This window comes from Teleopsis dalmanni, chromosome 1, assembly GCF_002237135.1.
Source record: "Teleopsis dalmanni isolate 2A chromosome 1, ASM223713v2, whole genome shotgun sequence".
Lineage (NCBI taxonomy): Eukaryota > Metazoa > Arthropoda > Insecta > Diptera > Diopsidae > Teleopsis > Teleopsis dalmanni.
Window position 1 is genome coordinate 121,642,152 of NC_051846.1, and position 11,092 is coordinate 121,653,243.

At 31.6% G+C, this 11,092-nt stretch overlaps 2 protein-coding genes across 2 annotated transcripts; one reads left to right on the top strand and one right to left on the bottom strand.

Moving 5' to 3' along the window:
- The first annotated feature begins 3,316 nt into the window (after positions 1-3,316).
- On the top strand, positions 3,317-4,021 carry LOC119668233 (28 kDa heat- and acid-stable phosphoprotein). The gene has a single exon (XM_038077679.1). It carries the CDS (start codon positions 3,426-3,428, stop codon positions 3,945-3,947), a length of 522 nt encoding a protein of 173 aa, XP_037933607.1. The 5' UTR covers positions 3,317-3,425; the 3' UTR covers positions 3,948-4,021.
- Positions 4,022-4,228: 207 nt separating this feature from the next.
- LOC119668232 (ribosomal RNA small subunit methyltransferase NEP1) lies at positions 4,229-5,152 on the bottom strand. Its single transcript, XM_038077678.1, has 2 exons — positions 4,923-5,152; positions 4,229-4,873 (listed from the first exon to the last, which is right to left on the bottom strand). Exons 1-2 carry the CDS (start codon positions 5,079-5,081, stop codon positions 4,307-4,309), a joined length of 726 nt encoding a protein of 241 aa, XP_037933606.1. The 5' UTR covers positions 5,082-5,152; the 3' UTR covers positions 4,229-4,306.
- Between the last annotated feature and the right edge of the window lie 5,940 nt (positions 5,153-11,092).

Sequence of the window (11,092 nt, forward strand, 5' to 3'; positions counted from 1 at the left end):
TACTGGCTTGGCTTTTTATAAGATGTTTAACTGCGAGAATGTTGAGATCGCGATGTATACATTCATTATAAATATCTAGGAACATTTAAGATTAATCTAAGGATTTTTGATTGAAAACGTTGGATAATCTCAATATTTGAAGATGCAGCAGTTCCCCAGAGTTCAATGTCATATGTCCAGATTGGTTTGAGTATAGCTTTGTGGATGAGATCTTTGCCTGGCTATAGTTGACTAAGGTTTTCATTAAATCTTTAGCAACTTTTTACTATTCTGATCTTTCCTACACGTTAGTTGAAATTTACACAATTGAAAGTTTTATGTTAAATACTATTTCAGTTCTAGTCACTTTAACGTTCATACTGAAGGTTCTACGCTAAACACTACTTCGGTTCCAGTCGCTTCAACATTCACACTGAAGGTTCTACGCTATTTGAAAATTTAACTCAAGAAAAAAAAAACAATAATAAAGACTACTAAAATACAAACACAAGGCAGTAGTGTCTCTTTTATTTATTTAATTCTTATAACAAACCCTGGTATAAATAGCTATAAATATAAATAGAGCCAAAAAATGTCGGTACAGTGTAAAAAACTAAAAACAAACAGGTCAAAATAAAATTTTTTTTTAAATGTTTGTTTTTTTATCAATATAATATATAATTGATATATTAAAATATATAAAAATAAATTTATAATAAAATTATCAAAAAAAGCATATCATCCAGACATTATATTTTATTTAATAATATTTACTGCACATACTAATAAAAGTTCAGCTATTCCACCGTTTTCTCAAAGTTGTTGACGAAAATAATGTTAATTGCTTTTTATTAATAATTATTAAATTTTTTCAGAGCATTTCAAAGAATTTTCTATATATACCTTAGGGTGCCATTAAGGTATATGGACAATTCTTTTTTCGAAAAATCAGTTGACGGCATATCCCAGATCGGTTCATTTTACTAAAAAATTAAACTGTGTAAAATTTTAGTTCAATTGGATAAGTGGAAATGGCGCCTAAACAGCCCCAAAGTTTGGAAAATAACCATTTTTTCCATGAAATTTATATTTGATTTCTTATATCACCGACATATTTAATTTTACATAAAAACTGTCTGCCTAAAATTATAGATCTAGTGAAAATAAGCAATTTACTCATTCAAAGTTTTTCTGTATTTCTAATAATTACTGAATAAAAGAAAAAATTAGCTGAAATCACCCGATTGAATTCAAGTAAATTCTATGAATACATTTGCCCGCATGACTGTATGTTGTTTACTAAATTTGCTACAAAATAAAGTTTTACATCTAGATTTTATATACATAAATATGTTTCTGTGTTATTCATGGGAATACGAAGTGAATTTTTGTCACCTGTCTGTGTCAATAACGGTATAACGGTAGTCTTTTTAAACTCTCAACTGCTATAATTCATTACTGTAAAATAATTCAAAGTGATCACTTTAAGAAGTGTTACCGAGATGATTTCTTTAAATTTGCGTGAAAATATATATCTTATTGATTAAGTTACCGTTAAGGAAAAGTTCTACATTAACTATGCAAGAAGTTATCATATTTTCGCCTAAGGCACCAATACCAATAAAAAACAAAAACATTGCATAAATAAATTAGAAAACCTATACCAAAAATGGTGAGGTTGCAAAAATATGTTAATAGAAAAAACTTACGAGACCATCAAAAAGAATCAGAATTCACAAAACGATTAGAGGTATTATTCAATTTGGCACACGCAAATGCGCTTGAGATGATAACAATAGAAGACGATAAGAACTTTTTAATAAATCATTAGCGGCAGGGTCAAGTAAGAAGAAACTCGAAAGAAACAAGAAGTGGAGAAAGAATTCAAATATATTTACAAAGAAGAAAACGCTGCATTCGGCAAATTAAAGAATTAAGTAAGTATTCCTTGTTTGATCTCCCAGAAAAGAAATTAAATTATTGTAACATTTTAATTAGAAACTGTGTTATTGCCGATATCATCAAAAAGTGAAACTTCTTGTAGTGATAATGAAATTAATAAAGAATCAGATACCGAGTTTAATTTTAAAATAGCGGTCACACCTACCTATGCAAATGAGTAAGACGTAATTAAGAAATTGTGAATCAGAAAATGGTTAAAAAAATTTAAAGTTAAAGTTTAGAAAGTTAATAATAATTCTTTGCAAGTGTAAGTAAAAATATTTTAATTTTTACATTAATATAAATAAAATTTGTATTTTCAGGCTTTTTCAAGCATTGAATATAATTTTTTAATTTGAGTAAACAATTGTGAACTAACAATTGAGAACTATTTGTCAAATATTTGTTGACAGTTAAATGAAAATTTTGTACGTTCTTCCAGAAAACGTTCACAATAGACGAGTTTTTATTTTTGGTAACCATTTGATTTCAGCTGCTTATTAGTTAAGCGGTTTCAAAAAGGTTGGACTAAATAAGCTAGCAGTGTTGTAGTTTCATGTTATTTTGAAAATAAGCCGTTGTTCTTTTGTGATATGCTTACAAAAGAAAAGGCTAAATATTGTGAACAATTTCACCTAAACTTTACACAAAATTGTTTGAATTTTTTGCGTTTTCCATGATCAATTCATTTTTGTTGACAATAGAAAACTAAATATCATCTGGTAACAATTGAAATGTCAATAAACAAATGCTCTCGTGAAGCTTGCTGATACATAAAAGCGCTTCCACATGTATAAATCAACTTATGCCTTTGGAAACGACTACATCTTAAGTTCATTAATATAAATTGATTTGATAGCAATCTAAACATAGCACAATAGTATATTCATTCTGTCCCATTTAGGCACTTGAGCATTTATATAAATGAGTGAACGTACACATTATAATGAGCTCATTTATGCAACTGATTCATCTTTTATAAATTAAATTTCATTTAGTAATAGGTCACATTTTGTATATCAATTACATATTCAATTAATTACAAAGATTTTATTTTATACTTACTTCCTCAGTGCCTTTGTATACAGCTCAGCTATTGTTTGTTTACATTTTACATATAAAACACATTTCAAATTTTGGTAATTTCCATTCTAGAAAATTCATTTTAAAGGATTGCATTCGACGTTTTTTGCCATAAATAAGATGATTTATTGATAATTAGTTCATTTATATGAAAGATTTTTGTATGGTAAATCATTCTCATCATTTACCGTATTGAGCAAAACCGTCTAAATGAGTCAGAGTGAGTGTGCTGTAAAGCAAGCAAACAATTTCTGTTCCTGTACACGTATTCTTTGGTGAGTAAATTAAAATAAAAACCTATTTTCGAATTACATGTTCGAAATTTGAAATGTCAAATTAATTGGCACACTCGAAACTTTCGGACGGAGTATACAACGAAATTTATTAATTAACATTTCTAACTTAAGCTAACTTAATTTGGAATGCCACGTGGAAAGTACGTAAATCACAAAGGGCGTAGCAGACACTTCACTAGCCCAGAAGATTTACTGGAAAATGACTTAAGTGAAGAAAATACTTCAGGCGATGAGGGTGTAGCTGGACCTAGTAAACCAAATAAACATAGTTTAAAAGATGAGGACGAAAGTGATCAGTCAGAGGACTCTGAAGATGAACGTGATAAGCGTAAAGGTGTAGCATCTTTAATAGAGATTGAAAATCCGAATCGTTCAGTAAAAAAAGGTACACATAAAATACACAATATGTCAGAGGAAAAGAATACAAAGCCGGAACTAACACGGCGGGAGCGCGAGCAAATTGAGAAACAAAAAGCCCGTATTCGTTATGAAAAATTGCACGCAGCTGGTAAAACAAGTGAAGCAAAAGCAGATTTAGCACGCCTTGCTTTAATTCGACAGCAACGTATGGAAGCCGCAGCCAAGAGGGAAGCAGACAAAAAAGCCCTCGATGCTAAAAAGGCTTTTGATAGCAATAGCAAATCTTAAGCAACTCGTGTATTATTACTTAACTCGTTTCTGTACTTGTAATAAAACTACTTTGATTGCTATCCGATTCTTAATCTTTTTTCGCTAATTTTTATTTAAAGACTGGTACTAACATTCAACTTGCATCAAAATTTGGAGTAAGATTTTGTATAAAAACAATTTTCAGTGATGTCAAGATTTTGTAGTTTCTTAATCAAAATGAATATAAATATCAGTTTATGCATATATACCGTTGTAAATATATTGTGTTATTATATTTCAATGAAATAAATAAAGCGAAAAACTTTTGATACATATATTAGCTATATTTTTTCTTAGTATATAAATTTGAACATTAATAGTTTATTATTCATTGTTTTTTAAACTATTCCCCAAACTTCCTCAAACGCATTACAAACTTTAGAACAAGTAATTGCTGCAGAAAGTGGATAGTTGCTTATTGAGAATAAACCTTCTGTGTAATCACAATTTAAAACGCCATGAGCAAATCCGCCTATAACTAAAACAATGGGCTCATTGTTCGGTACTAAATCGCGACAATTTTTTATTAATTCTCCTGAAAACGACATAGCATATTTCTTGCAACCGACTGGCAAGTGATCTGTTATCGGGTTTTTGACAACTTTCATTAATTTAGTTGAGGTGTTATTTGCACGAACTGCAAATTTTTGAAGCAACTGCACCATAAGACCAGCAAAACGCTTAAATGTTCGGGGAATGCGAGTTTGTGGATTAATTTCGACTAGAACATTTTGCTCAGTTTTTATATAAACTTGTAATAATCCAGCGCGGTTTAATGGTGAATCAAACAGCATAAGTAAACATTGATGAATAATATCAGGCCGGCATGATGCGAGATCTTTACCATTCTTTCGTATTATACTAACATGATCATCACAATTTAATAGTTCAAATGTCTTTCCTGCCTGTATACATTTATTAATGTTTGAAATAATAATTTTTAGAACAACAGACCTTAACTGTTTCCAGCTGAGCACCTTCCAGTACAATAATAAGTCTTTTCTCGAACACATCAGTCTGTTTTGCACATTTATTACTCAAATCGAATTCAGTGCCTTCCTCCTGTTTATTAAAAATCCTCTTCCTCTTTATCTGCTTTCCATTACCACCCATCACGAAATATTTATAGTATTTAACCTTTCGTCAGCACGTTAAAATTTATTCCATTCAGTTTACACATCAGTGTTGTAAAATGTAGCAAATATTTCTAAAGAATAGTGCACAAGAACGGATTGTAGTGTTTTTTTATGTATCTGAATATTACATCAGAAAATACCTACAAGTAATATATAACTCACTCTGTACCAATTTGAGACTCATTACAAATTATCATCAGAAATGTTAATGGTTCTGCCGACATTATCAATATAATAAAATGTGCAGATGAAACTAGTTTATTTTGCTGCTTCATATATTTTAATCTGCTTAGTAACTGTTACTTACTTAATTTATGTTTTTCTTTTCTTAATAATATGGGTATTCAGGATGTCTAAATATCGTTGCATGTGCAATTTTATTTGATTTTATAAAAACAATTCCCTTTTCTTATAATTCTGGACTTGATATTCAAGACACCAAATACGCATATTTGATTTTCAAGACTATATTGTGAATGATACTACTTTTTTTATTGTTCGCTGGGCATTCTTTAGCGAAACTTTTTTTTTTTATTTTGTCATTTTGAAATTTTGTAATTTTGTAAAATTGTTTGATTTTGTATTTATTTTCAGTTCAACCATATCGGAGCTGCTGGCCAAAATTATTCGGATATATGGCAACAAAAAGTGGAATTTTTTTGATTTTCAATTTATAAAATTTATATTGAATGTTTCTAAAAACGAAACTAACAATAAATGGATCAAATCTTAAAATTAAATTTATTTATTTCTCTAAGCCATTGCTTTGTAGAAAACTATTGAGACATTTATTATTTATAATAAAATAAGATTGAAAATTAAAATTAAAATTGAAATTAGAATTAAAATTAAAAACTAAAATTTATTTAAAATTAATTCAAAAAATCAAATTGAATTCAAAATAAATAAAATTTATAATATTTTAAATCAAATAAAAATTTAGAAAGTTAACAGATGTTAATGGTGTCCTTTTTTTAGACGTTTGTGGCCTTTGTTCAGTAGCAGCTTGTAAGCTGATTGATTAGGGTGATCTTCTAACTTTAAGAGGTACTGATAGCTACATCGAGCAGCTTCTTTTATTGCTGTTGGTACGCTCAAATCTCCATGAAGGTTAGCATTTTTCATAAACCACGGTGCACCAGTTATCATTCTTAGGGTTTTAGATTGCAGCCTTTGTAGATTTTCAATATTTGATGGCATCGCTGTTCCCCACAGTTGAATTTCATAACTCCATATAAGTTTTATTATCGACTTGTATAGCGGAATTTTGTATTTAAGTGATAGCTTAGATGACGTGCCAATAAGCAAATACAATGAACTTAATATTATATTTATTTGTGTCTTTTTAGCCTCTATGTGTTTGTTCCAGGTTAAACGTCTATATAGATGTATCCCTAAATATTTTACATAGTCGCTCGAAGGGACTTTTTGTTAATTTATTGTAATATTGGGACAGTTGCCTGGTCTTAGAGCAAATGTGATATGGGCACATTTTTGTTCATTGACTTTGATACGCCATACTGATAACCATTGCTCGAGTTTGTGAACATAATCTTAAAGCATGCTTATTGCGATTGCGGGGTTTTTGTGTGCACTTAGTATTGCTATATCGTCAGCAAATGTTGCAGTTAAAGCGTTTTTCGAAATTGGCATATCACTTGCATACAGTAGGAATAATAGCGGACCTATTGCATTCCTTGGGGAACTCCTGCTTTGATAGGACATGGTTCTAAAACAAAATCTTTATCTGTTAAACTAAAAGTTATTTTACTTAAGTCGTTTTTTAACAAAAGGTAAATTTTAGCTGGCATGAGTGTTGTAATTTTATGTATTAAGCCTTCGTGCCAACTTTATCAAACGCTTAGGCTACATCTATAAATATAGAAGTGCAGTATTGTTTATTTTCAAATGAGTTTCTAATGAATGATACAATATGATACACTTGTTCAATTGTACTATGTTTAGCTCTGAAGCCGAATTGATGTTCCGGAATTATTTCATTTCGTTAGCTGAGAGTATTGGCATTATTTTTACTATTAGTAGCTTTTCAAATATTTTTGATAAAACTGGAAGGACGCTAATTGGTCTGTAAGATTCTACTTTGGTTTTGTCCTTCCCAGTTTAAGTATCATTGTTCTTTGTGACATTTTCCAAAGTTTGGGATAATAACCTGTCCGTAAGATAACATTAAATAAATACCTGAGATGTAAAATCGCTCATTGTGGTAACTGTTTCACCATTGCAACTGAGATTTTATTAGGTCCTGCTGCCTTTTTCGCATTGAGAGTCACTTTCCCCTTTCTCAGAATCACTTTGTGCCCAGTCATCATTTTTTAGTCTGAGAGGAAATTGATGCTGGATAGCCTGTTTGATGTACTTTGTTGCTTTCCAAAGTGTAATAGTCAGTTTATTTATTAGGTGCCAAATTGTATGAAAAACTGTCTAAGGATTTTTAATGTCATTCCGCTAGTGCATATTTGAGTTCATTAGTACATTTAGCAACTAGAACTTTGTGTTTTGGGGATCTGTGCCGTTGCCATAGTTTTCTAACTTTCCTCTTCCGTTGTAATAATGCCTCTATTATTTTTGTCACTCCAATTTTTATGGCCTTTATGCAAAAATTAGTGCAAGATATAGTAAAAACTCAAAATCAAATGATGCAGTTTCTTTCAGCTAATAAATGAACTGTCTTAGAATGTGTCACTGGAATGCCAACGGTATCCGCCATCACAAACTTGAAGTCATAAACTTTCTATCGTCCCACAACATTGATGTTCTTCTAATATCTGAAACCCATCTATGTAGCAATCACAATTTCTCTGTACCTGGATTCATTTTCTACTTCACAAATCATCCTGAAGATAATCCTCATGGGGGAACGGGAATTCTAATTAATTCAAGTATTAATCAATTCAAGTATTTCAAGTATTAATAGAACAGCACACCACTGCCCACATTCAAGCTGTAATACGTCAATTTGCATAAAATTCATTGAAGATGAAGTCGTGCTCAGCTCAATTCGTGGATTTCCTTCATTATCTCGGTAAAAAATGTATACCAGCGGGAGACTTTAACGCCAAACATACATATTGAGCTTCCCGTCTAATAAAACCAAAAGGAAAGCAACTCTACTCTACTCTTACAAATCGCCGCAACAATTTAGATTTCATATCATCAGGACAACCCACTTACTGGCCATCTGACCTCAAAAAAATTCCAGATCTAATCGACTTTTGTATAGTGAAAAACATTGACCGCGAACTAATAACTGCGCATTCTAGCTTCGAACTATTATCCGATCACTTTTTAGTTATTATAAACTTATTCAAAACACCTAAAAACAACCAAAGTGCATCAAAACTGACGTCAAAGAAAACCAATTGGCTATATATATATTATACTATGATATATTAGTAGTCACTTAGATATAAACCCATCTCTACAATGTGTAAGTGAAATCGATTTGGCTCTCAATGCATTTAACTCAGTTTTAAAATCGGCACGCTACTCCCACTGACGAGATAACATTCACTAGATCTACAAGAAAGTCTTCAGATGCAATTGAAAATATCGTCAGAGAAAACAAACATCTGAGACGGATGTGGCAAAAGCACAGATCACCTACAAGTAAATTCAAGTTCATAAAGATGGAAAATAGTTTCAACACTTACGTACGAAAGTTAACACCTACAGAAAGGACTAACTATTCCCTATGGCGATCGGTAAGGAAATTAAAAACACCTAAGGAGAGTGTACCACCACTCAGGCAAGCCGATGGGAAATGGGCTAGAGATGAAGTAGGTAAAGCAAATGTGTTCGCAGATCATTTAAGCCAGGTATTTCAACCAAACCCTCCGACTAATAACTTTGCACTACCAATTCAATCTCCTCTAGTCAGATATGGACATCTCAAACTCAAAACCAAACAGATCCAGCATATTGCAAAAACCCAATTATGTGTCAACATGTCCCCGGAATATGACCACATTTCAGCTAAAATGCTAATAGAGTTACCTCAAATACCTTTCAAAACAATGACAAAAATATTTACTTCGACTTGGGTACTTTCCTCAAAGTTGGATCATTTCACAAATAATGATTTTTAAACCGGGAAAAAACTTAACTTTACCGTCTTCATATAGACCCATAAGTCTTTTACCAATGCTGTCGAAACTTTTTGAACGAATGCTTCTCGGGAAGATAACAACATATCTACAGCAAAACAACATAATACCTCACCACCAATTTGGTTTTCGAGCCAAACATGGCACCATCGAGCAAGTGAATCGCATAACAAATGAGATTAAGAAAGCATTTGAAGATAAAAAATTCTGCTCTGCTATATTTTTTGATATAGCACAAGCTTTTGACAAGGTTTGGCACGCTGAACTTATTTATAAAATCAAGGAACTCACTCCTGACTACACTCACAAAATACTAGAGTCATATCTTCAGGACAGGAAATTCCATATAAAAGTTGGAAGCCATACAACAGCTAATCTTGACATAAAGGCTGGAGTTCCTCAAGGCAGTGTTCTAGGTCCAATACTTTATATCCTCGTCTTGTGACTTCTACGTTTGCTGATGACACTGCTGTCCTTAGTTCTCACCAAAATCGATTCATAGCATCTAGGGACTTAATTGAACACCTCGAACTCATTGAAACATGGTTAGCCAACTGGCGCATTCGCGTAAATGAAAGTAAGAGCACACATGTAACATGTAACCTTCAACGGCATCACCATTCCGCAATCAAACACCGTATCGTATCTGGGTGTTCATTTGGATAGGACACTAACTTGGCGTAAACATCTAGAGGCTAAGCGAACGCAAATAAAACTAAAGGCACAAAAATTTCACTGGTTATTGAACAAAAATTCCAAGTCACAGCTAAACCACAAAGTGTTGCTCTATAATAGTTTACTTAAGCCAATTTGGAAGTATGGCGCTGAGCTATGAGGTAATGCATGTTCCTCCAACATTGAGTTAATTCAGCGTACTAAATCGAAAATCCTTCGTTAAATTACCGGGGCTCCGTGGTATATAAGAAGTGATAAAATTCATGAAGATCTAAAAATATCACTATCATCGATTAACTCCAATTATAATTGTCAGTTATTTGTTTGCTTTAGTTTTTTATGATTTGAATACTTATTGTAAATCTTCTTAAAAAAGAGATTCAATAGAAAAAATAGATTTATTATCAAAAAAAAAAAACGAAAAACTTCAATGTTTTGGGTTGTTATTTCAGTTGTTATCGAAGGTACTTCAGCACCAGTTGAGAACGAATCATGTTGTGGTATATATATATCATGTTGTGGTTTATATTTTTTGGTATTATTTTCAGTATTCTCGCTTTCAGCAGTTGAAAAAATTTCAAATCTATTTTTATTTGAGGAGGCGCGGTTTTCAACTAATTTTGTTTGTTTAGCTACTTCACTAGGTGGTTTAATCATAAGGCTGCGTTTCGGCTTTGTAACAAGAATGTATCTATCTATTCCTGTCTGAATTTTATTACCGCTGTGTTGTTTAACAGCATTTTGCATATTATTTTTATCTTCAATATTGATAGACTCATGTTCGTAATTATATGTTGCGCAATTTGGCGATTTTTGATTACAAACATTTTTCTGCAACATTTTCTCTGCTACATGTTTTTCATTGTCATTCTGATTTGCAACATTTGTTAATGGAGAATTTAGCAGTGAAGATCCACATTCAGCACTCCATGAAAAAGTTTTTGACTGCGCATGCGCTGTGAGAAGATTACTTTTGCGTGCAGAAGAAGACGGCAATAAATTAGTAAATTAGTTTGGAGCAATCTGTTTATTGTTTTTAATTTATATCGAAACTAAAAATTGAAATAATTCAAAATTCACTTCCAAGCTCAAACACAAGCAGTGGAATTTAAAGCGAATTTTAGCAAATTTTAGATTTGAAGACCCGTACTTTCTCTATTTAAACTATTTGAAAGCAGAGCAAACGAAA

Excerpts from the sequence above, each read along its gene's own strand:
- LOC119668233 (XM_038077679.1), top strand. The coding sequence starts at position 3,426 with ATGCCACGTGGAAAGTACGTAAATCACAAAGGGCGTAGCAGACACTTC.
- LOC119668232 (XM_038077678.1), bottom strand. The coding sequence starts at position 5,081 with ATGGGTGGTAATGGAAAGCAGATAAAGAGGAAGAGGATTTTTAATAAA. Across the intron at positions 4,874-4,922 it reads CTCAGCTGGAAACAGTTAAG|GCAGGAAAGACATTTGAACT; the intron begins GTCTGTTGTTCT and ends AAATGTATACAG.